The following is a 26,234-nucleotide window of genomic DNA, read 5'->3' on the forward strand; positions in this document are numbered from 1 at the left end:
GCGAAGTGAACATCGTCACAGAGCGGCACAGCGCGCGACTGTTGGACACAGACGGAGCGATAGAGAAGCTGCTGCTCGGTTCAGAAAATGGCCGACAGATTTTCTAGGTTCAACGAAGAGCGTGATTTCCAGGTAATGCAAGTCAAACGATTGACGGATTCCACATATTTGACCGTGTCGGGGGGTGTTTTTGCCACTTCTCTACGGAATAAAACGCCAGGGGAGACTTTGCATCGCCCACTAACCGCTCCGTGTATTTCCGTCTAACGTTAGACGTTGCTCGCTAGCACCGCAAGCTAGTTAAGCTAACGCTAGTGCGCTGCGGCTCTTCTGAATATAACTTCCCTTACGTCTCGGTGTTCGGCTCTGTGCTATATTTGGCTCCCGTTGGGTGATGAGCTGTAACGTTATGCATTCAGCGCAACCCTCCGTGGGACAGCAACGTGGATATTGAAAGTCCAACTAGGCTGCTAGTGACCTTGGGTAGTCTGGTTATTTATCGACAAATGCTAACGATGGATGGTTAGCGAACGTTAGCACGCAGCTAACATGTTTGCACATTGGGGCAAATGTAGCACTAGCAAGAAATGGCTGTATCACTTTGACAACAAGAATCCAACCATCGTAGCCGGTTAGCACGTTGATATAAACCCGGTTGCAGCTGTCTATATGTTGGTCCATTAATTCAACGACGTAGCAGGACGTGTTATTACCTCTAATATCTCGTTACTAAAAAATAGTAGACATAAGTGTCCATTGATTTAAGATTGTCCTTGGTCACTGTTTTGCTAATATTCAAATCTAACGTGCGTGTTTTTCTTTTCGTTAAGGTAACACAACAACATATCCTGTTTAAGTTGCCAGACTGGTTTAGCTTTTTGTTTGTTTCCATTATGCGAGTTAATTGTAGTCACTGGAAACGCAGTAGGCTGAACCCCACTGAGATAGTAACAACCTGTTCTTATTTTTGCTTCAGTTGTGTGAAGTTATCCATTCATTTTGAACAAATCCCATCTTACTGCACAGTTCTGACATTTTTTGTGTGTGTGTGACATGACACTATTTGAGGTCGTTCCAGAGCTGAGTTGCTGAATTTCACAACCCATACATAGAGCGGTTTGTCTTTCGCTTGCCTTGAGCTGTTTGTTTTTCACTATCCTATCTGTCATCTATGACCACACCCAGTAAACGCCCAGCACGTTTCAGATTAGACATATTCAGATTAATCCATATTGGTAGATTGTGACCTTGTTTTTACTGACCATAACCAGTCAGTTATCTGAATTCCTCAGATTACTTCATAATCTCCCTGCTTTACCCAGCGTCAGTTATACTTTCTGTCCAGGAATCATTTTTAAGCAGCCGTTACAATTTCACAATACTTCCCTTTTTTAATATCAGTGCAATGTTTCACAGTAATTTGGAGCCTCAAACTGCAGTCAAGAGTTTTGGGATTAGCTGGGGTTGTTGTTTCCAGCCATTCACGACTGTTATTTATCAAATAGTTTCCAATAATTCTTCCATGGAACCATCTTTTCACACATCATTGTCCAATTACAAACGTTGTGGTGTCATGTTATTTTATAAATATAGACGTTACTATGGTAAACGTATTCGGTGACCAAAATTGGTGCCAATCGTAAGAACACTTTCATTGGTCTGACATTGTGCGCTTTATTCCAGTGATTTGGAAGTCGAGAGTTGTTGATGTGATGTTCAAAGTCAGAGGAAGGGCATATATTATTATATGATATTTGAACACCAACCCAGCACCGTCTCTTTACATTTTTGTGCAGCATTTTTGTTCTGTCAATTATGCCCTAATTAGTAAATGGGGTCTTTTGATAATGTGGAGAATTGTCATAAAGTTTGGACCATGGATGTAGCTGTGTGTATAAGAATCATGGCGAAAAAAGGCAAATTACCAGACATGCATAAAAACACCATTACAAGTTTAAGCATGTGAAATCGCTTGTTTCTTCCTCTAAACCCGCCGCGTTGCTGTCCAGTGGGAACTCAGTATTCTGCATTTTTGTCAGCGAGAGGTGAATTGCTGTGTGGTCTGAATGAATCTGTTGAGGGCAGCTCTGGCTCAGCACAGTAGAGCTCTGTGTGTGAGATCTGCTGTGAAGGCATTCATATGCTCAGTATTCAGAAAGTTTCTCCCAGACACTATGGAGTAAAGCCTGCTGCCAAGCAACACAGTGCAGGAAACACCCACAGTTGGTCCCCCTAATATCTACAGCACAACCAGTCTTGCAGCGCTGAGCTTTAGCATGCAGCTAATCATGAGTTACAGAAACGCACCAGGCAGCGTATGAACATGCACACTGCTGGCTGGCGGTACCTCTCTCATTTCCTACTGTGAGGTTCAGTGTAGTATCAATTTCACTGTTGTAGAACGAATGGAAATGTACTTGTAATGTAGATCAGAATCATTTCTATCCAGCAGGAAGCAGCAGTGAAAATAAGAGGTCATTGTGGTTGATGGGGGGCTTTGCTGATAGCACATTACATGGTCTGAGCAGAAAGTCAGCAGGGGGTGAGACGACTGTGGGAGAGCAGGGAGCCATAGATTTTGTTCATAAATAAATAATTTGCTCTTTCTCTGCATTTCCCTTTGTCACAAATCCCCAGCGTCACTAATGCTGATGAAGGGGTCCTGTCTCATCTGAATTAATGACTGCCAGTGTGCCGGCTAAAAATCTCTTCATTATTGTGGGCTGGTTTGAGTAGTTGCTTGTCTCTGCAAAACGAGATCCCCCTAGAGAGTGTGGGGGGTAATCCTCTTGCATGGCCCAGCCCATGTTGGCATTGTCTTTTGGCTGCACAGTTGTGATGTAGACTGTAGAATATTTTTCAGTGAAGCATGACGTCCTCAATAATTGAAAGTTAAGACCCTGCTGTGAATGTTTCATCTCTGAAATAGACATGAAAAGGGGGAAATTCTGCGTATGTTGCACATATTTGGTGTGAAATCACATTGCATTTATTTGTCCGCACATGTCCTAGAAGCAGGCGTCCAGTAATTAATAAACCAAGGACTATTTTTAGAATGTTTCATTTTTCTGCTTGTATGAAGGTCAGGAGAATGCAGACTCACAAACACGACCTCGGTCTCTCCTCTGCTGCTAAAGGGAGAAAGCCATCTGTCCAGAGCAGAAACTGCTGTGTAAACATACTCCTTTTGGTTGGGGTAGCACATTATTCACTCTCTGTCCCACTCAGGGCATACACTTTAAAAAATAAATGCTCAATCTCTGCAAGTAAATCTATTTTCAAATTCAGACAACAAATAGCCTCGGGAGGAAGTTGTTAAAAATAAATATTCTGTCACTGCATTGATGCAAAAACCGTTAACAATCCACATCGCAGTGCATTTTAAGATGAGGAAATTGCCACATCCCTATAAAAAAAGGGTATGTTGTAATAATTTTGATATTGCATGATAAAGCTACAGGGGTTTTTTTCACCTGTAGACAGATCTTGAGAAGCTTTTTCTGCCCAGTGTTGTGTGAGTAACAGACCTGAGTTTGGCTCTTGATAAACATGCTACCATGTGCTCTGGCAAATATAACTGCTCAAATTTCTGGCAAATTCTGGCAAATATAACTGCTCAAATATCTTTGGTGTGCTTGACTTATTCAGTGTGAATGACCAATATTCAGAGTAAATGAAAGGCAATAGACACGCCCCCTGCACCATAAATTAACTGTCACTGTCTTGTGTGTTCAGTGATTCTTTCTGAGAAACATTCTCTGTAATTGTTGCCATTAAGGGCTGTTACTAATGATTTGTATTGTCTTTGAATCTGTTTTCCAGAACTTTTCAAATTGCTTGTTTCGTCCAACTAATGCCTTAAGTTATTCTGTTTACTTTTACTGCCTGGAACTTGGGAATTTTCTGCATTTTGCTTGAAAAACATTCATTTCTTATCAAAATAACTGCTAATTATTTAATTATCAACGGACTCGCAAGAATATATATGTCTAACTTAAGCTTTTAATTGTGTATACAGCAGGGTGGAAATCACTTTGACCAGTATGAAGAGGGCCAGTTGGAGCTGGAGCAGGCGTCCCTAGACAAGCCCATCGAATCGGTAAGGCTACATCCATCATCCCGCACCATTGGACCAGCTGTGAGAGTGGATGATTGGTCCAGGGAGGAATAAGAACCACACCTTGTTACTCCATTCATTCTGTCTAGATGCATCCAGTGTTTTCTTGAACACACTCGCCACCTAACCTTTAGAAACACTTGTCTCATGTCCATTAATGCCCCTCTAAGTCCCTCCCACTTCCCATGTCCTCTGCCTACTCCATTTCCTGTGTGACAGTTAAAAGTATTCCATATATATTATACTGTTTAATGTACAGCTTACAGATAAACATTTGATCAGTTTCCCATTAGTCATTGTTAGTCATCCTAGCACTAAGAGATGAGATGACTCTGAAAGCATGGAGTGGATAAAGCACTGTCATTAATGGCTTCTTTTCCTATAATTATAGCTGTTCATCCATTTTAATAAGAATTTCCTTATTTGGTATCGACAAAATTTTATTCTGGATACCAAAATATAACAGCTTAGAGAAAGGTTGCTGTACAGAGTCATGTTTTGTTGTATTGTATGCGTGATTTACCTATTCAACCATTCTGATTACTGATCCAAATCATATTCAGAGGGCGTGTGTGATCACAAATCAAACCCTCTAAAACAAGAGCAAACTCATGTTGCGGGACAGATTTTAATTATGAAAACAGCCTATTTTACATTTATATATTTGATTTAGCAGTGGTTTGAATTTTTTTCCGTTAATAAAAAGAGGACAGTGCTTGTTCCACTCCATTTAGCAAACCTGAGGGCGCACATAAGATGGTGTGAATGGCTACATTTGTGTTTGAATGAGTGTGTCTATGTAGCTATAGAATTTATGTGTTAGTGTTTGTGTTTATAGGACAGTTATCTTATTGTACACAACTTGGGGTGTTCGACATTTCTCTCCTGCAGCGAATTGGCCCCTATTAGCTAAGCAGCAATGACCCGGTTTGTATTTGCACGCTCTGCTTTCTTACTCCTATCTTTAGGGTCCTTGTAACGCTTCTCTGACTGTCTTTCTCTCTCTCTGTTTCACTACTGTCACACTTTACATCTATTCTCTCTCTACCTCCTTTTCTCTCTCGCTACCTCCCTACTACACAGTGATTCGGTGTACAGTACCCTCTGTCATTCTGTGCTGGCATGGTGCTTGTGCAACTGGGACTGCATTTTTTCGCTGAAGAGGCACAAAGATAATAGCGCAGGAAGCTCTGTTCTTTCTGTCTTTCCCCCACTCTTTCCATCCCCCCTCAGGCTCTGAAGCATTGTGGTGAGCAGGCCCAAACTCCTCTCACCTATACAGTGTCGGGTCACCTCTCCTTGACATTATGGACGTGCTCCGTGAGCTAATCAAATCGGATCAGCAGCCCAATATAGATCAAAGTAGTGAACATTGATGTATAACTAACAGACATGCACATCACACATTAATTATGAATAATTGGTTAATCATTGAAAGCTTCTAAAATAAAAAAGGCATGTTTGTCGTCAATGAGGGATCTATTTAAACAATTGACATGACTTTTTTGCAGAATAAACACCAGTAAATTCTTAAATAAACAACTAAAGCAATAGCTTACTAACAAAAAATTCAAAACATTCCCAATATCTATATCAATTTATAGTATTTTCTGCAGGACATAACGTTGATGAGACTATTTGAGCTTACATTTTTACATTTACAACCATCTACATATCAGTGAATTGAGCTACAGGCTATAAATGAGTGTTAACAGGCGTGTGTTTGTTGAGTTTTTCAGCAGCAGCAGGAGAAAATTCAGTCGTCCTTGATGAACATAGTGCTATTCATATGACCTACTTGAAAGGAAAACCACCATTTGCATTTAACACTGAATGATCACATCTGTAGCCCGAGCACGTGCTTTCCAGAGCTGCGAGCTTGAGAATGAATATTACATTTTATAGGATGAGTTTTACGTATGACGCACTTTGTCACAGGCACACAAACATCCCGCTGTGTGTGGGTGGTGGAGGGGGAAGATAGAAAGGGAGAGAGGTGGCCTGCTCACCTGGCTTGAGTGGCTCATTGCTCCTGTGCTATTATTTGTGGAGGAGCGCTGAGGGCTGCGCTGCCGCTTCATGCAGCTCTTCACAAATCCGTGGAAAAATGGCCGTATAAGAGATGCCGCCAACTGATCGTTTGTCACCAAAAGTAATTCACACCTTACAATAGACGCATTGGGTAGTGCATGTTCAAAAAAGATGATTTTGTGACACCAGGTCGTTATATCAGGTGCGTTTTTATAAAAGACACCGTTCTGTTTGAAAGTCAACATGTACCAACATACTAGCCAAATGCATCTAAATGCCTATCAGCAGACAGGGATAAATGTATCTACACCGGCTCGGCTACACAAAAGACGTTCAGGTTTACCTAAAATGTTACATTAAATGTTAAAACGCATGCACTGACCTACAGTATGTCACATGTTAGGTACACAGGTCTCCAGTGCAAACCACTGACCGTTGTGTACAAGTTTGACATCTGCGATCTGTTAGTGAATGCTTCAGCCCAGCTTCTCAGAGCTCCTCCCCCTGCCACTTACTGTGTGTGATCTATAGGCAGCTAGAGGTCTGTGGTACTTTTATTGGGATCTTTTTTCACTTTCTGTCCTTCCCTTTTGGTCTTTGCTCTTTCTCTCTAACATTGTTTTTGCATTGCATGTGTTAACTTGGTAGCATTCAGTACTATAATATCTCAACACTCTGTCGTAATCACTACTACAATTTTCCTCCCAGACTCATCCCCTCCCACGTACCCCACCCTTTCCAGTCCCTCCAACCTTCCCTCCTCCCCTTCCCGACCCTGTCCAAGAGCGATATGCAGCGGGTGGCCTCAGAGCCACAGAAACCACACATACACACCAGAAATCCAAGACGCACATGTGTACAGGCCACAGGGAGATTATTCCGAGTAAAAAGCTTATTGTGTGGTCTTATACAGTTACTGAGGTCCACGAGGACCTTGGTTACATTAAGTGGTACAGACAATTTAGAGGCCATTTTAGGTCTTTGTGTATCGGCTGTTGCGCAGTTTTTATTGCCAAACATGATTGGACACAGCTGTTCATTTTTGTAACAGCTGTCATTGTTAACTGTTAGATGTCCAACACGTTTTAGGTGCAACGAAGATCCCAAAGAAAAGGTCAAACATACAATTTTTTTTTTAAATCCTGACCCACATTTTTTTTTACAGCACTGCAAGCTCTATTTTAGCACCAGTCTTAATCCATTAAGCAGAAGGGGTGATGTGTTCAAGGTCATCGCCGAGGCTCTCCAAATGTTCTTTTTAAAGTCAGCAATGGAGTAAGGGTGGGGGGGGGAACAATAACCACACCAAAAAAATAACCAAAACCAGTTGTTTGACTGCTTTACTTCAAACTCAATGGGAATCCGAGTCTCTGTAACACTAGAAGCGGTAAGTATGTATTTTTAAATTATTTAAACATTTATATTAATTGGACTCTTTTCTGTCATTTTCCTCATCACTTAGTTAATTAAATATTTAATCCCCTCCCATTTAATCTGACACATCCACGCTTCACCTCCATTTACTGGGAAATAGGAGCCTTCTGTTTTTAGTGGTTTGGCTCTTGATGCAGTGGAACATTTTATTATTATTTTTTTTTTCATTTAATGGCACCTGCAATAGCTGAGACCAGGAATGCACAGAGCACCAAACCCAAGGCAGCTGAAAGAGTTTATGAGGAGCAGCGGACTGCAGGCCCTGTCCTCCACCAGCACTAAAGAACACGAGAGAAGGATGACGAGTAACTGCAGCAGCCCACTTTCTGCAAGACAGATCCCTAAAGGGTTTGTCTCGGTTTTCTTTTCAGAACGTGCAAAACCTCAGGCCTGTGTTTGAGGGCAGTCATCCAAAGAAGACCTCATGAAATATGTGGTTTGGATTTATTCAGGTTTAGTCACTTATGTGGATTAATATGCCTGCTCCGAGCTACATCCACCTTGGTAATCTGAGCCAGAGCAATTTAATTTACCCAGACAGGGACACGCAAACACACAATTGCTAAATACACTGAGGTCTCTAGGTTGGGTCCCCCTGCATATCACTTCCCCAACCCATGTTTCTTTTGCCATGCACTGTGCCGATTACAGCACAGTGCACACTTTTTCACCCCCTCCCCTCTTGTAGATCTCTTTTGTTTGGATAACATTTTCTATTTTTCTTTCTCCTGTATTAACAGTCAGTTGGTGGATTTATTGACGTGCCTACCTTTTTCTGTTTTTGTATACAGTATTATGTTATTGTTTAAAAAGCAGAGAGAGATTTGCATTTTGAAGAACTTTAGAGAAGCTAGCAGAATTGCAGTTGAAAGCGTTTGGCCGGTTTCTTACGTTGTGTCACGTGTGACTGTTTTTTTGACAGCCCAGTATTTTAAAGCCAGGTTCGTATGGAAATGCCTTCACTCCACTTGCACTGCTGTTGGACTCGCCGTCGTTGCTTTCATCCGTCTGTCTGTCTATTCTTTTGGTGCACTCATCCGTTGTTCAACATACAGTCTGCACCTCATCTCCGCCCTCTAACCTTTGCTGAACCCATTTTGAACTAATCTCTTAATTAGTATCAGCAGTTGCCACTGGTGCCTCATCCAACCTGCCCTTCTTGTTTTTATTATTTTTGTAATCTCACTGAGATTAAAAAAAAAATTAGAAGAGGAAACGTATAATTTAAGGTAGAGCTTATGTTCTCTAAGCTTTCAGATTAGTTCATTGGTCATTTAGTGTTGAAAAATAAACAAATCAGCTCACATGGATTTTGTAGAGCAAGTATTTCTCAGGCAGTTAGTTTAGGGTAGATTTTTTCCCCCCTCTGTGCTCCAAGCGTCGTAGATAAGCTAATCCCCCAAATCAATACAAATGTTCAATATCAGCGTTGCACCATAATACTGCAGTAAGGGACAGAAGCATACCCAATGTCGGTGGGAGGGGAGGCGTTCACTGCAGCAAATTCTGCAGTCTTTTTCCTACACAATGAAGTCTGGGGACATGTTGTCCACCAGGCAGGAGGCCACACACACTACCAGCCATACAGCCTCTAATTCTGTGTCTCTCGTGACATGTCCAGGAACTGCCAGACAGGGAGATCTTATAGACTGGGCTAGCATGTTAATGTAGCCTCTAATGTCCCAGTAATGAGTTGATACAGGCGGGCTGTCCCCCAGTTCTCTTTCCATCATGTGAAGCCCAGTACAGATTCCTTTCTTATCTCATTCAACAGCGGAAGGGATCTGAGTGTCGCTCAGAGTAAACAGCTCTTACATCCATGAAATGGAGCGGGGAAATTACCAAACCCCAACAGAAACAGGACGTGGAGCAGTTTAGCCTCTCTCTCTGGAGGCAAACATCAGCCAGATGTTTTGGAAATATTTATTCCAGTTGTCATGATGGTGGCATTTTCTTTTAGAGTGACATACTTTTTTTTGTTCTTCCTTCCAGAAATATTAAATAGGGCAAGGGGAGGCAACATTTCATTCTGAACAACCACCAGTGGTTTCCAAAACGCCAAAAGTACCTTAAATGAGACCTTGTGGGCAGAGATGCAGTGTGTGCTGTGTGTGTGACTACCACTCCCCTTCACATGCACTAACCCATTCAAGCCCAGCTCACCTCCACCACCCCAGAATCTCACCTCCACCATGGCTCAGCCTGCTCTGTTCTGCCCCCCCCCCCCCCCCTGTCCCGACCTCTTTTGTCAAAGAGAACTAATCGAGCCCTGTTGAGCCATCACCTTCCTCTCTGTGCCTGATCCACCCGAGACTAACACAAGTTGGATTTTTGTTAGCCCGCCCTCCACCCCAGTCCGCCCCACCCCTCTGTATGTGTGCCATTCACAGTGCACTACTAACACCGACGATCCTTTTTGTTAAAGCTCTTTAACAAAAAGATGCATGCTGTTTTGTTCCAATCCCTTCACTTTCTGTTTGTGAAAGTTGATGTCAATCTCTTTGTGATTATAAATATCCTTTTTGTTTGGTTTGTATGTTGTTTTTTTTGTTTTTTTTTTGGTAGAATGCAGCACTCTGGTGAATGTTAGACAAGCTTGGAATAGTTTATAATCACAACAGAAACACACTGCTTATTAAGAATCTCATTGTTTCCTGTTTACTTGTGCTTGAGGATGTACTGTAGTGTGTAGTGGTGGGACGGTCTTGCATTTCACTTAATGTTTTTGTTTTCTCGCTGACCCATACTAGTGATATAACGGCCACAGACATACACATTTGGCCCCAGAGTGTGCTAGGAATTCCTGTTGTGCATGTTCTCGCACTCCTCCTCATGCCTCTTTGATTCATTATCAGTTGCCTGACCTTTTCCACATTTAAAGTCTTTGAATAATCATTATTATTGAGATAAAAAAAAAAAAACAGAAAATAAATACTGCAAAATGGATAGACTGCAGTTATTTTATAATTACCTTGCAGTTTATTAAGGGCATCTAATCCGTAAAATATTATTTTACAATATTAATGGTGAGAATGATCATACTAGAGGCATGCATCTGTATTTAAATAATTATTTTAAAATTGAAAGTGTGCACATGGTTGGGACCAGACCATTGATAACAGACCAGAGATGCTTGAGGCGTCTGGAAACATGCACAATATCTATTTCTTGTATAATTTATAGAGCTACATGCACACAATGTCTCCCTTCACCTGCACACCCAACATATTCCCTCACGTGTGCATATTCTGTCCACCCTGGGCCTTGTAATGGTAATCCAAGGCCCACTAGCTCTACTTCTGTCTTTTCCTCTCGCTATATATATTTTTTTGTGATAGCTGCATATGTTTCATGGTGCTCCCCCTTGTCATGGTTACGGAATCACAGCAAGCTTGGAGTTTCTAGTCTTTGTTTTGTTAATGCAAGATGTCCATACCTGTTCTGTGTCACTCTTCTATGTGTACTAAGATCTTGCTCTGTAGTGGTTCATATATGTATGCGTGCGTGATACATATATTGTCCCCTCCTTCCTCCCCACTCCTTAACTCCTCAGTTAGTGGATGTGACTTGATGTTTTATCTTTATCATCCAAAAAAATAGAAATGCTCATGTCCAATTTATTTGCTTTTTAAAAAAAAAAAAAAAAAAGTGCACTCCTACAGTAGGAGGTTTCCCTGTAGTCTACACATAGCCTCATATATTCATCCTAGTGGAAAGCCTACCCTTCCTCTCAGTCTCCCACCCTCTACCCCCACCCTCAGCTGCCCTTACCACTCCTTGTGCTGGAAGACACTGATATTACACGCTGTAGGTGATGTGGATGACAATAATAATAATAATGATGGTGGTGGTGGTGGTTGTGCTGATGATGATAGTGTGATCTGAGTGTTTTTATTTTTGTTTTGTTTGTTTGTTTGATTTTTGATCAGTACCCAATGGGGAAAAAGCTCCTCTTATTATTGGAATATTTTTGGTTTTTTTCTCCTCTGTTCTCTCGACTAGGATAACATCGGACACCGGCTGCTTCAGAAACATGGCTGGAAGTTGGGGCAAGGTCTTGGAAAAACCATGCAGGGTAAGAACTCACTCTACTGTACTCTGTTTGTTCAATGTATGCTGGTGGTACTGAGCCACCGTTGTATGTCATTTTCCTTCCCCCTCACATTTCCAGGTTTTTTTTTTTGTACCAGCTATTATTTTTTTCTCTCTTTCTTTTCTCTGATCTTTCCCTTGTGTCTGTTGCTGGGTACATTTTATTTAAACAAACAACATTCCAGTTGTTCCTGTCGCTCTCATGCTGCTGTTTTCTCAAATTTGAAGAGGGAGGAGAATGTTCCCGAGGCCTTGTAAAGCATTTAGACTGAGTGCAGGGATCCTGGGAGTTGGGAGATGGAAGTCAAGTGTTGTTTTAGCCAACAAGTTAAAAAAGAAAAGAAAATGCTAATGTGCCAGCACATAAGTCTCGTCTTCTCCAGGTCTTACTCTGAACCCCTGGGTTAAAAGTGAGCGTCCTCTGATCAGTTGACATTGCCAGGTTTATATCTTGATTGCAAGATGCTGAATGTCGATCCTCTTATGAGGCATGGGGTTGTTTATTTTCTATCAGGACAGTGATGTAGAAAAGATAACCAAGAGCACATCATGGTTGACTGAAGCAACAAACGCGTTAGCCAGAACTTAATCCAATATGGCTGTTGATTTGTAGGAATGTTGGCACCTGAATTAACAGTCAAAATACAAGACCTTTTATCCAGCCTTGTCTGGGCCAGTTGTATTTGCAATTACGTAACAGGCCCCTGTGGCAATGAGATGGGACCCAATCCAGAACCAACGTATACTAGATGGTCTGGCTTTAAGTCTGTTTGGATTGTGTCTTCTGTTTTTTTTTTTACAAGACTTTCATCCCAGCCCAAATATATATAATCTGTATAGCAAACATGAAACATGAAACATGAAACATGAAAATGCTCCGTAAGGTCTGCACATTGAATTAAGTCTGTACAATGTAGAACCCTTTCAAGTAGAAAGCTGCATTGAAGAGGTTTACTTTTCAAAGACATCTGTAATTGCATGGCCCAGTTGATATTGTCTTGCAGTAAGAGGGGGCAGACTGAACAAAGCCGAGTGTGTGGGTTGGTCTTAGCTAACGTCAGCACCTCATTAGCTCAACCCTGCTGTGCTCATAGGCTCATTGGCTCAGAGGCAGTGGTGCAGAGCCTGGCATGCTTCCACCGAGCTTCTTCCTGTCTCTTCTCCATATTTCCTCTCTTCATCAGTATCTTTAATCTCCCTACCATTCTTCCTTTCGTAACTTCCTCTCCATAGCCTCACCCCTCCCTGCACTTTCTCCACTGAGGAGGATGCATTGTCCATGAATGATGCCATCACTGGCAGGCCACTGAGTCCTTGCAGTTTGCTAAGATTGGAGCTTGTTTTTTCTGCATAATTTCTGGTAGTCCTCCCCCGTGTTCTTTTCTGTCTTCTCGGTCCATACCATTTTAACTTCAGATCTTTCATTTCTATATCTCCTGCGGTCATTTCCATCCCCCTTCGTTTATCTCTGTTGCTCAAGTGCATCGCTCTCCCTGTAAACCCAGAAGTAAAGACAAGTTACCGTCTTACACATGAACATACAGGGGCCTATGCAGAGCTTACAGTGCTTAAATTCACAATATACATCTAAAGACAGACTTGTGCTGCTTAATTCAATTTGGAGGCAGTGTAGTTAGATTGCCTTCCTCGTGTATGTGGTTTAGGTGATGAGATTATCAGACAACGGTGTCTATACGGACTCCTGACTTGTGTGCTAATTCGGAGCTGTTGTTGACAAAACAGAGGTTTACTGCGCTGAAGAAGTAGGGTCGTTGTAGTGGGGTCTAGGGTGGTATCAGATATATTCGAGGGAAGTAGTTCTACAGGCAGGTATTGCTGTAAATTGCTGCTTTATTTATATCTGCTCTTCACATTGTCTGATTGAAGAGCCAGGATATTTTGTGGTCTGACATTTAGAAATTAAATGTTCATTGTGTATATTTGTGAGCCTCCAGAGACGAGGACCAGATAGTCGGCTACCCTATCACCTTCTTTTTCATGCACATATATGGCCTTTGTTCCCTGTGTCGTCTCGTAGATATTCTCGGCCTGACGATGGCCAGGGACCAGAGTAGACCAGGAAGCTGCCTCTGTGCAGGCTGTATGGAGAGTTAACAGCACGGTCATTTCTGAGCTTAGCGTTTGGTGTGCATCATTTCCTTCTCGCCTTGAACAGCTGAATAGAAATGTATTCCATGTCGTAAGGATGCGTGCTTTTTGTGGAGGAGAGAACGAGTTGCAGGGGCTGATTGTGCTTCTGTTTTTGCCGCTGGCACCACTGATGCGTGGTTATGTAAGCATCCTGCTTTATGGGCAGATCAGACTGCGGCAAAGTGTGTCCAGTTGTTGTGGAGGAATTAACGGCCCACTGCTGGAGCGCGCTGTCTCTGTTCAGATTTGCTTATTGCACTTAGGAGTTAGACTCACAGCACATTTGCACCCTTGCATCACATTGAAGTTTGCTGGATAATCATCATAATCCTCCTCTCCTTTCTTGTCCTTGAGAGAAGAGAAGGTTTTTTGAAATTTGAAGTGAAAGAATTGTGTCCCCTTTTTTAAGTTTTTCACTGTATTGACTTTGTTCTTATTCTTCTTTTGTCCTTTTGCCCCTTTTTAGGTAAGGTTTGTTGGAACCCCCTCTGTATGTCAGTATGTCTGTGTGTGGGTGTGTTTTCTTTCTCCCACTCTGCAGTTGACCTCAATGTAACACCCCTTTTACAGTGTACTGTAGGCTAATGGCCTCTGTCAGCTTCCTCCTCTTTGCTTCATAATCACTAAACCTTTATTTCAATCTGCAAAAAACAGTAAAGTGCTTCGATTTGAACAAAGAACAAAAATCCAAGATAGATTTAGGAAGCCATGATTCCATCACATCCTTTAGAATCATCATCTCCACGTACGTTAGATTGTTTTTTTTTTCCTCTTTGAGTTTCCGTTGCTGCTGTCGGGTATCTGATTGGCTGTGACCACGGCTCAGACTTTGAATGGCTTGCAGAGTAGACAAGTTTCCCCCCCCTCCCCTCCTCTGCTTGTTTGCCTGTTTCTACCTTCAAATCTGTGAAACTTGTGTGTGTATGTGTGTGGTCATTATGTGAGACTGAAATGTGTGTGTGTGTCTGTTACTGACCGGGCCATAGAGTCAACTTACAGGGAAAATCTCACCACCCTTCTACACCTCCGAATGTCTCTGTCCCTATGGGTTACACGCTCGCGTCCTCCCCCTTTTCTTTGCCCCTCCTGCACAGCATGTTTGTCCCAGCGGTGCACTCCTGCCTGCCTCAAACCGTCACACTCACCTGGGGCTTTAAGCAGTGTTGGAGGTAACACACTGAACTACTACTTTCACGTGATAACGTTAAATGCAACACACCAGACGGGAGCACGCCTCACATGTTTAAGTGTAAAACTGCTGCTACTTAAGCAACACAGACCCCACTCTAAGCACTGCTCAAAGCCTTGCTGGCTCTTTCTCAGGTACATTTTATGTGCGTCATGTGTTCACTTGTTCCGGAGTTAAGCACGTCCAAAAAAAAGAAGCTTGCTGGCTGTAGGCTAGCGAGGAAATGAAAGAATCTCAGGGAGATTTGCTAACTGGGCTGACAAGCGTCTGCCAGACAAAATGCTCAAAGGGGGAAAATGGTGGTCGCCCCTCGAGGCATCTATCATCTCAGACTGGATATTTGACCACAGCTGTGTCTGAAACAATTCACTCATTCACTGCTACCTACTTGCCATCCAGTTGGCCTTGTGTAGAGGACTATATAGCGAGCTCATCTGCAAAATGAAAAAACACTTTCGGAAACTCGGTCATTTCTCTGCACTGTTAAGTCATAGCTGTTCCACAATTAAACCAGATCAATGTTGGCTGTTAGACCATCCATAATTAACGCTGAACATGCATTTTTGTGATGAATACATATTATGAGTTACTTTGTTGAGTGGTGGTGAACAGTGTTGCAGCCTATATGTTTAGGGCTTTTATTGTGAAAGGCCATTATGAATGTGGGTATACTTCCCCAAATTAATGAATACTTTGTGGCCATTTTGTCTTTGTGATGCCCTCTCCTCTCATCTGTTTGCCTTTTTTTTTTACCTCGGTTGCAATGCATGATTTTATGTAGAGTGCTTGGTTCGTGACCATCGGTCGTCCACTATATAGCGTACAACAATTCTCACTCATTCATTCAGCACGTCAGAATAGTGAACTCGCCATATAGTCCACTGTTTAGTGAGTAGTGAGTGGTTTTGGACACAGCCCATGAAAAGTAGACGCTTTTGATTCATGACTTTGTTAGAAGATACACTTCCTTTTTTACTTTACCTTGGAGTACCATAAGACACAGCTGATTTTTAATCACTCCCTCACCCTATACTGCTCCTCCAAAACTAATTCTGATGGGGTCTCTTATTGTTTCTGCTTCGTGAAGGTAAAAAGTGAAAGTTTTTTTAACCGATACAGGGAAAGAGGACTTGGGGCATACTTAGTACGGGTTTTGGTACCTTGGGGGCATATTCTGGTTGAGAGAGCAAGATGATGCTAGTTCAGGAGCCTGGGGACTGGGACGAGTGGTTGGGAGAGAGTGGTGAGAGGAAATCCCTGTAAGCACCTAGCCCTGAGTGAAGGGATGAGGGGGGTGGGGGGGTGACACACTGTAGCCCCTCTGGTAACAAACCCCCCTAAACCCCACAACCACATCCCCAACCCCACCCTCCCTTCTCTATGTGCCTCAATCTTCCTGCTTAACCAATTGGTGTTTCTTTTTTACAGCGATTTGATCCTGCCCATGTTGTGCTGATGGTAAACTTAGTGGTAAATGTTATTTTATCCCCCAATTGAATTGTTTTTTTTGTTTTTTTTATTATTTTGTTTTCTCCTGTTCTTTTTTGTCGTTTTCCTCTCATCAGAGCACCAATGCTACATAGGCTTTCAATTCTCTCTGTATTAGTCCTCATTCTGCTGCTTGTATATTATCATGCATATGTATTACTCTTAGAACATTGTCATTTTGTTTGTTTTCAGTTTTTTTAAACCTTGTGATTCACACCCTGTGATTTAGATGCACATTGTTTTTGTCTGGTCCCTTTCTTTTCCACTGGAATGGGTAATGTGGAAGTATTGTCACTGTGTTTTTAAAGATTGGTGATAGTTTGGGATGACTGTAATTGTTCGTTAATCTTTGATTCTGGGCCTGGCTTGTGACTCCATTCAGACAGACCACTGCAGTGGCTGACAAACAGACCAACCCCTTCTTTTGGTTTCATTTATCTACCGCTGTTGGGAGCTTGAACACACACGACTATCAGTGGATAGTCTTGTGATCTAGACACCACACAATCAGTCATCTCCTCAGTGGAATAAGGCCTCCGCAATTACTATGTAATCAGAAATAGGTTTTCCAGTTAAAAGCCGTTCGGCTGACAGACACTGCAGTGGGACTGAGAGTCCAGGTAGGCCATTATATGTTACAATGCCCATGCATCTATGATTTCAGAATGAATATGTCATTGGGCTGTGAGGAATAAATTACTCTAAGAGAAGCACAGGATTTACAGACATTGACATCAAATGATATTCTTACCTTCCTCTAACCAGGAAGTTATGAATCTGCTAGGAAGTAGCATAATTTAAATGAATACATTTTGTCAAGATTAAAGCCTCCAAATGCATTCGTATTTATTACATTATTGTTGTCTCGGCAGTGGCCCTAATTGGCTCAGGCATCACAGCAATATAACTTGATTGTATATTTAGTTATTCCATATGCCCAATGGTATACATACACAATTGATTCATTAAAAAAAAAACTTGTGGTGGGAGGAAAAAAACTGAAACCAAACTGAATTGATAATCACTATCAGTAAGATTGATTATTGTATCTGGCTGGCAACAGGAGCAGCAGAACTAGTCCAAATTCTTTTTATGCCTCTTTGTTTTGAGATTCCCCCCTGTCTATCTGTCTGTCTGTCCTCCCCTTCCTTCTCCCCCCCCCCCTTCCCCATACCCATGTTTTACCAGGTAAGTATCCCCATCCCTTGCACTGTCACCATGGCGATACCTGGCCTGTGACGTCACTGCTGTAGTTCAGTGCTTGTGTCCTTTTTTAATTTTACTCTTGTCTTTCTCTCTGCTTTGTTTGGCTGATTTATGAGTGGATTAAGCAATTCCGTGTCAATCTCCAAAGTAGTTTTGATTTTTTTTATTTTTTTTTATATCTTTAATGTTTCATTCTGTTTTTTGGTTGTCTTTGGTTTGTTTATTTTCCTACAGTTAATTTCCTTCCGATCCAGCTCTTTTCACAGCTTACGTAATGTAGCTTAAAGTAGACGGAGGGAAAAACAACCTTTCAGCCCGAGTCTTGATGAGGAAGGGGGCCTGGGACAAGGGGGCGGATTTGGACGTCAGGACAGTGGAAGGGGCTTGCAAGGGTCAGCCAGCTTGCAGACAGTTCAGAAAGAGATGATGCAATAGGCCTTGGATAATATTGGGAGTCTTTGTTCCCCTTCATGGAGGGTGTCGCAGTGGTGCTCCGTGAGCAGTGGCAGCAGCTGCGCAGGCCTGTTGCAACTCCCTTCACCAACGCACACACACACTAACGCGCCACACACAGCCCCTCAAGCTGTAGTGTCCTTGATAAACTTGGCATTCTGGTTTAACAGGACTGCTGCAATGAACGGGCGGAGGAGGGGTGGTGGGTCGCACGACAACAGTGAAAAGATAAGGAAACCGATTGGCTTAAAGCTGACAGTCGTGTTTCTGGTGAAGTTTATCAAGTAAGACGTATTGCTGAACAACCCTGTTGCCCTTGACTTCATTCAATACAATAATTTGACTCATTTCAAAATGCAAATCAGCAGCCAGGTCAAACATAAGGAAAGTTAGATGAATTGGTCTATATATGCGGTGGCTGCAGTAAGCTGTGAGAATGGCTGGTGTTTGGTTCACTGTAGCTTTCTGGTCTCTTTGCACTTCAAGACAAAATACTCTAACCCCAGCACCCTATGCTCTAAAAGCAGGCTGTCTCCGAGCTGGCCCTCCGTCCCGGTCTCAAAAACTCACCTCGTCCTCTCTCTGTCTCTTTTCCCTCAGGACGCACGGACCCTGTGCCCATCATCCTCAAATATGATGTCATGGGGATGGGACGGATGGAGATGGAGGTAAGATGCTGTCTATTTTGTCCTCATGACTTGTTTATATGTTGTTCTTAATGAGGACACGTTAGAAGCATCCGGCAGTTTTTAAATGTCCTGGTTCTTGTCCTCGTTCTTTGGAGGGAGACCATGAAATTGGCTAAAAATAAAATGGCGTTTGTTAGGGCCCGACCGATATGGTTTTTTCAGGGCCGATACCGATACCGATATTTATGAAAATGGGAGGCCGATAACCGATATGTGCAACCGATAAATAGAAGAAAAAAAGTAGTTTACTTAAAGAAAAAAAAAGAAAATGCCCGGTTGTACAAACGTCATCACGTCCTAATACTACACATGCATGGCTTGATGTTGTTTTGAAGGAGCGCCGTCTCTGCATATATTTATATTAAACACTCGACCTGCATCAGCGAATGTGCGCACGAGCGGATCTGTGCGAGCAGGCAGCGCGAGGAAAGCGGATTTTGGACGGAGAAACACAGCGGCATTTTTCTTATAAATGCACCGGTCCGGTACCGGTCCGGTTCCGCTCACACCACGAGTCTAAAGAGTGCAACAGCTTGTCAAAATACAGTGTCAACTCCGTGTTTTCAAAGTAGAAAGCGACATCGTGGTGGTTTAACGAGGCGGAACGGCATCAGAACAACATCAAGCGTGTAAAGTACACGAAAAACGTAGCGGGAGCGCGCGGCGAGGATTGTTGCGGCCGCGCATCTTGCGGAGCAAGTCTACTGTGCTGCGTGGAGGCGCTCCTAATGTAAATGATTATTGATTTATGAATGAATTGATAGGTAGCTTATTTTTGGAGTATTGATTTATTTTTTTTGGCCTGGCGGCAGGTCTCCTTGGCCTGGCGACCCGCCAGGCCTGTACAATGGTAGGGGAAACACTGCTTACCTCGAAGGAAATGTGTTTTCTCTGCTTTAAGTTGTATCCGCACGCAGCACCGTCCTTAGCCCCACGTGGCCGTCTAGAAACCGCTCACGAGTCACAGGGAGCGTGAAGGCACCCCGCCCCGCTTGCAGCCTTGCGTGTTGATTGGTTGTATTCCGTGTGCCAAACCAATCAGATGCTGTGACGGGCGAGGCAACTTGGCAAGGCTCATGAATTCCAAGTGGCAAGAGCGGAAGGCGCGTTCAGAACGAAACGGCTGCAAAATTGGTTGTGAAAATTATATGAACTTATCGGTGGGAATTTATGGAAAGTATGGCCGATACCGATATCCCTAAAATGTTAAATATCGGCCCGATATATCGGCCCGATATATCGGTGCGGCCGATAATCGGTCGGGCGTTTGTATCTCCTTATGGAGTGTGTCCTGTCCTCTTCATTGGGCCAGTTTCTGGTTCTTGATCTGAGTGTATACACATCAACTATAGACCATGTAGCCCATATGTGCAAAGAGCGTTCCAGCTTGTCAATACACATGCAGGCGTATGAGATGCGTTTGGTCTGCTCCATTTCATTCAGGAGTGTTTTTTTTCCCCCTGCGAGTGCTGTAACTGCTGTGCCTGTCCTTTTCAGCTGGACTATGCAGAGGACGCCACAGAGAAGAGAAGAGTGCTGGAAGTGGAGAAGGAGGACACAGAAGAACTGCGGCAAAAATACAAGGTGAGGTGTCGTTCTGGTTTTGTGTTAGTTCTTTAACCTCGTGGGGCTTAAAGTGGAAGGAAACAGGAGATCAAGCTGCTGTTGTGAAGTTTTTCCTTCTCCTCTTGGAACACATTCACCAATTCCTTCCTGTGTGTCCATCCACAATAGGACCAGATGGAAAAGGAGAAAGCCATTGCAAAGGCTCTGGAAGACCTGAGAGCCAATTTCTACTGTGAGCTATGTGACAAACAGTACACCAAACACCAGGAATTTGACAACCACATTAACTCTTATGACCACGCTCACAAGCAGGTACTTCTGAGCATCAATGCACTCTTAATGGAGATCTGTTCTTGCATCAAATACAAGAGAATTATCTTGTCTTTTTTTGTCTTTGAGAGAAGTGATCCTGATGTGCTTTGTTTCTCCCCGTCTCCCCAATGTCTGGCTTGTGTGTAATGCAGAGGCTTAAAGAGCTGAAGCAGCGAGAGTTTGCTCGCAATGTGTCATCCCGTTCCCGGAAAGGTGGAAAGAAGCACGAAAAGATGCTGCGTCGATTGCATGAGCTGGCCGAGCAGAGGAAACAACAGGACCGGTAATAATTTATTCCTGGAGTGCCCTCTGCAGACCGGATTTCAAAGTATAGTGTAGTGGAAGCATAATTGTCTGTTTTTGAAGAATCATTGTGCAACCAAAGGCCAAGTAAAGACCACATATTAAAATAGGGATTTAGTGTTGTTTTAACAATTCACTCTTAAACTTAATTTCCAAATTAAAGACAGACATGTTAACTACTGTACTTTAATTAATTACTTTAATAATAGTTTCTTCAGTTTGAAATAGTTATCACACATCACATGTCATCATGCTTTTGTGTTTCAGTACTCCAGGAAGTGGGCCCATGTTCAAACCCACCACAGTGGCTGTGGATGGAGAGAAATCAGAAGACGGTGACACAACGCCGGAGAACACTGCTTTGTCAGACTGTGTCCTGGAAGCAACGGTGGCAGATAAAATTGAGGAAGCCTCCCCTAAGCCCGCTCCAACCATCAGCTTCTCTTTGGGGAAGAACAACGCCTCCTCCCCGACCTCTAGTAGTGCATCCAAAGTCAGTGTGTCCTTCTCCTTCGCTAAGAAAGCCCCAGTGAAGCTGGAGACTGCAGCAGCCGTGTTCGCTGATCACGGCGAGGAGGCTATGGAGGAAGAGGAGGGCCAGGAGGGAGAAAAGGCTGCAGGGCAAGAAGAGACATCTGGCAGCAGCTCAAACAGCCCTAAGGGAGGATCAGGAGGAGGTGAAGCGGTAGAGAGCACTGCTGTTGTGGCAGCGACGGAGGAGGTGCAGCAGCAGCCTGATGACGGAGCCTCTTTAGCCAACACTCTCAACAAACTAAAGATGATGATGAAGAAAGAGGAAGGATATGCCGGACAGGAGCCTGAGTACTATCACTATATGCCTCCAGCTCACTGCCGGGTGAAGCCTCACTTTCAGTTTTTGCTGTTCATGAAGGCCACTGATCAGTGTCCGTGCAAAGAAGAGGAAGACGAGGAAGAGGTGAAGGAGGAGGAGGAGGAGAAGAAGAAGGTTGAAGATAGTCCTGAACAGACAGAACCCGATGTCACAGAGTGCCAGACTGAAAAAGAAGAAGATATTGTCACTCCATCCCCGAACCCAGAGCCAACTCCTCCATCTCCACCTAAAGTGAACACTGAGGATGTCCCCGCATCACCCGCAGCAGATCCCGCCCCCGCCATACCCACTTCCCCTGCACAGAAGGCAGAGAGCACGCCGGACACTTCCGATTCCAACTTGGGTCCTAAAATCCCCACAGGTCCCTTCTTCCAGGTTCTGAGCAAAGATGAGAGCACCACCCTGCAGTGGCCCTCTGAGCTCCTCGAGTTTACAAAATCACAGCCTTCCCTGTCTTACAGCTGCAACCCCCTCTACTTCGACTTCAAGCTGTCCCGCAACAAAGGAGTGCGTGGTGGAAAAGCGGCAAAGTCCCCGAAGCCTTGCGAAGATGACAAGGGGCAAGAGATGGCCGCTTCAACAGGTGACGTAGACGCGACTCCTAAAGCTGGGACCAGCACTGACAAAGACAAGCCACTGATGAAGGGAGAGCCTGGCCAACCAGAAGGTGACGAGCAAAAGCCTGCAACTGGCAGTGGTAGCGCCAAGAAGAAAAAGAAAAAGAAGAAGCATAAGAAGTCTTCCAAGCACTCAAAACGCAAAGGAAAAGACAAGGGAGCGAAAGAAGATGTGGAGGGCGAGACTGGAGTAACGCAAGAGAAGCCCAAAAAGAAGAAGAAACACAAACGGAAGAAGAGCAAAAACAAGGCTCCAGATCAAGACCAGGCAGCAGGTGAGGAAAAGGAAAAAGCAAAAACAAAGACAGATGATAAAGCGGTCGCCTCCTCTGTTCAGCTGACAACCGGAGGGGGCGGAGCTACAGGAAATACAGGAGTAGAACTGGGGAAGAGGAAACGTGCTTCTAAGGAAGTGCCTAGCAAGTCTGGAGCAGAGGAAGGAGGAGCTGGAAAAGGTACGGACAAGGTCAACGCCTCAGAGGAGCACAGTGGCACCAAGCGACAAAAGACGGACTCCAGTGCACCTCAGAGCGCCTCCTGCTCCACCTCTGCCCAAAAGAGTCCCGGTCCTGGTAGACCCCCCAGCAGCGAGAGTGAAGAAGAGGGGGGCTCGAATACTCAGCGTTCACGTCATCACAGGTCAAGCCCTCGGGAACAACGGCGCCACCATAGCGAGGAGTCACGGCGGTCCTGCAGTCGCTCGTCAAGACGGGGGGAGAGACGGGGCAGCAGTCGGCGGCGGCATCGTGGCCAAAAGTCCCGCAGTCACTCGTACTCCAGCAGCTCTGAGCGCTCCTCAGCAGGAAGCAGCAACTACAGCCACCGTAGCCGCAGCTACTCCGACAGCTACAGCGACTACAGCAAAGAGGGTCGCAGGCGGAGGCACTCCAAGCGTTCGTCAGACTCCGAGTACGAGCGGAGGGGAAGCCGAGGACGTAGGCGATCCAGGAGACATCAAACCTCGTCTTCCTCTTCAGAAGACTCGCGCTCGCGTTCACGCAGCTACAGCCGCAGGAAGAGACACCGACGGCACCATCGCAGCAGCTCAAGAAGCTCCAGCAGCTGGAGCCGCAGCACCAGCGCCAGATCCTGGAGGCGCAGCTACAGCCGCAGCCACAGCTCTGCCAGCCGCTCCTCCAGCTCCACCAAAGCTTCTCCTCGCCGGCGAGCTCCCAGGGCTCGAGCGGACACTGAAGCACAACGCAGAGACTTCAACCGCTCCTGCATCTACCGCTCCCAGTCTCCGCGTTCATCTACATCAAGAGGCCTTAACCGCAACTCCCATTCTTCCAGCTCGCAGTCTCTGAGGGTAGGGGGGTCCCGAGATGCAGGGGAGCAGAAAAACAGCCTTACTGCACGTCAGCTGCTGGAGAAGGTTCAGTCTAAGAAGAGCTCCGATGATTCTGCCACAGGAACAAAATCTGGGATCAAGATTAAGGACCCCCCACAGGGATACTTTGGTCCCAAACTACCGCCAGCTCTCGGAAGCAAAGCCATGCTGCCACTGTTTGGTAAGCTGCAGGCCGGGAAGAAACCGTTGATTCCTCTCACCAGACCTGATGAAGGTGAGAAGTCAGGGAAGTGCTCTGAGCCTGAGGTAATCCTGGTAGAGCCTATAAGGGAGTTCCCCCCTCCACCACCACCTCCAGCTCCACCAGTCCAGAAGGTGGAGAAGGCCCCACAGATCACAGTAGTGCAAGAGGAAACGCAGCCCATCGCAGAAACCCCGGTGAGTCAAGAACCTCGGCCGCTGTTTGAACAGGAGCCTTCCATGACGATGCCCCAGTACCAAGGAGAACCTGGACAGGACCCTTCTCAGAACCCCATGATGGAGTCCATGATGACAGAAATGCAGCAGCAGCCTCCCATGCATGCCTACCCTGCGTACCCACCACCCAACCTGGAGGAGGATTGCATGGAGCCAGAGGAGGATGGGCTGGCTCCTTTAGAGAGTCAGCCCATTACCTTCACACCGGAGGAAATGGAGAAATACAGCAAGCTGCAACAGGCTGCACAGCAGCACATCCAGCAGCAGCTTTTAGCCAAGCAGGTCAAGACATTTCCCTCGGCCGCTGCAGCTGCAGCCGCTGCCGCGGCAGCTGCCAACATGGCCCCGGCTCCCCCTCCCCCGGCCCTGCAGCAGATCCACATCCAGCAGCAGCCCACGGTGTCCATGGCCTCCGGCACGTCGATCACCACGGTGCAACACGCCATCCTGCAGCACCACGCTGCCACCGCTGCAGCCATGGGCATCCACCCGGCACATGCCCACCACCCACACCCGGCACATGCCCAGCTGGCCCAGGTACACCACATTCCCCAGCACCACCTCACCCCCATCTCCCTGTCTCATTTGGGCCACTCCCTCGGTCATTCTCTGGGACACTCGCTAGGACATGCTGGGCTGATTCCTGCCCACCACACAGCCTTCCTCTCTGGTCAGCCTATACATATTATCCCAGCTTCTGCACTTCACCACACTCCCCTAGCGCTCCACCATGTACCACATGCAGCCCTCTACCCCACACTCTTCACACCCAGGCCCTCCCAGGCTGCTGCAGCGGCAGCTCTCCAACTCCACCCACTGCTACACCCAATCTTCTCAGGGCAGGACCTCCAGCACCCACCCAACCATGGCTCTTGAGTACCGGTACAAGTGAAGGAGTATAGTCCCAGCACCCAACCACTGGAACAAAAGACTTAACAAGATGAAGTCTTTGCAGCGACGTGCAGGCAGTGAGACAGGAAGCTGTCAATAAACTACCCTTTTACTGGTCAACACGGTGCAGAAGTTGTAGCCACAAAGTGGTGCTGCCTGTGCTGGGGTAAAATCTGACATTAACATTTTCTTCCGACTCGTGAGATATTTTTTTTCTCTCGTGTTTTTGCCCCTGAATTTTTAAAACAGGGTGTAGATTTAAAGAGTCTTCCTCAAGACATCAGTTTATATTACCAGCTCGAGGTATATTAGCGACCACCCATTAACACCACCCGTTTGTTTTTGGATGACGAGTCAGAGAAACCACTGGAGTTCATTTTGTCTTCCACATGAAAAAAAACATGTTATTCTCACAGTTTTCGCCCATTTTGGCAGTCAGAGAGACGTAATGGCTGAATCACGGTGAGAAGTATGTGGTAGGCAGACGGCTTTGAGTCTGTAATGTAACCTTGAGACAGACTTCCTTATATTTACTGATATTGTTTATGTTCTCATATGACTACTTGCTCTCTATTGGATCCTTGGTCCCAAATTTGTAATGCAGTAACTTGTACATATATCAGTGTGTAATGTGAAGAATCCCACCAATGATTACCATATGAAAATACAGCTATGGTGTCCAAATCGGTATGACATAACCCCCTCTCCGAGCGAGGGGAAATGTGATGTAGGGGTTTTAACATCCCTGATGCTCTGAGGCAACGTTCCCTGTGGTGAGGGTGCACCTGAATAAATTGCACTGAAAATCTGTAAATCAAGATGGTGCGTTTGCATCGTGTAACAATAAGATTGTAGTATACTGCAATAATTGTATTTTTCAGTTTTTAAATTATTTTCCAACATGCTCTTCAAGAGGAGGGCTGTGTTTTTGCTTTTTGTGTAATTTTGTAAATAAAACTGCTGTAGATTAACCCATTAACATTCTAGAGGTTTGGTGTTGGAGAAAGCAGAATGGCGTGATGGATGGAAGGTGGTTCCATGTATGTCTTTTCAAGTTTGTTCATAAATGAGTCC

At 44.7% G+C, this 26,234-nt stretch overlaps 2 protein-coding genes across 10 annotated transcripts in view; both read left to right on the top strand.

Moving 5' to 3' along the window:
• gpatch8 (G patch domain containing 8) lies at window positions 1-26,133 on the top strand. 9 transcript variants are annotated; one of them, XM_084036321.1, is made up of 11 exons: window positions 48-132; window positions 4,022-4,099; window positions 5,009-5,044; window positions 8,505-8,523; window positions 11,585-11,657; window positions 16,443-16,484; window positions 18,762-18,829; window positions 20,348-20,434; window positions 20,585-20,728; window positions 20,881-21,011; window positions 21,299-26,133. In XM_084036321.1, exons 7-11 carry the CDS (start codon window positions 18,803-18,805, stop codon window positions 25,143-25,145), a joined length of 4,236 nt encoding a protein of 1,411 aa, XP_083892447.1. In that variant the 5' UTR covers window positions 48-132; window positions 4,022-4,099; window positions 5,009-5,044; window positions 8,505-8,523; window positions 11,585-11,657; window positions 16,443-16,484; window positions 18,762-18,802; the 3' UTR covers window positions 25,146-26,133. The 9 variants fall into 9 exon arrangements, with proteins under 9 accessions (XP_083892441.1, XP_083892442.1, XP_083892447.1 ...); XM_084036317.1 differs by lacking the exon at window positions 16,443-16,484; XM_084036323.1 differs by lacking the exon at window positions 5,009-5,044 and having other exon boundaries at window positions 73-132.
• Window positions 1-26,234, top strand: part of arf2a (ARF GTPase 2a) — an 87,144-nt gene that overhangs the window by 35,483 nt on the left and 25,427 nt on the right. The gene's annotated exons all lie outside the window — the stretch shown is intronic.

The sequence above is a fragment of the Eutrigla gurnardus genome, assembly GCF_963514095.1.
Source record: "Eutrigla gurnardus genome assembly, chromosome: 20".
NCBI classification, from domain to species: domain Eukaryota; kingdom Metazoa; phylum Chordata; class Actinopteri; order Perciformes; family Triglidae; genus Eutrigla; species Eutrigla gurnardus.

Bases quoted from the DNA above. Each gene is read 5' to 3' on its own strand.
- gpatch8 (XM_084036315.1), top strand. From the start codon at position 88: ATGGCCGACAGATTTTCTAGGTTCAACGAAGAGCGTGATTTCCAG. The intron at 11,658-18,761 runs GTAAGAACTCAC...CTTTTCCCTCAG, and splicing joins TCTTGGAAAAACCATGCAGG to GACGCACGGACCCTGTGCCC. The intron at 21,012-21,298 runs GTAATAATTTAT...TTTGTGTTTCAG, and splicing joins CAGAGGAAACAACAGGACCG to TACTCCAGGAAGTGGGCCCA.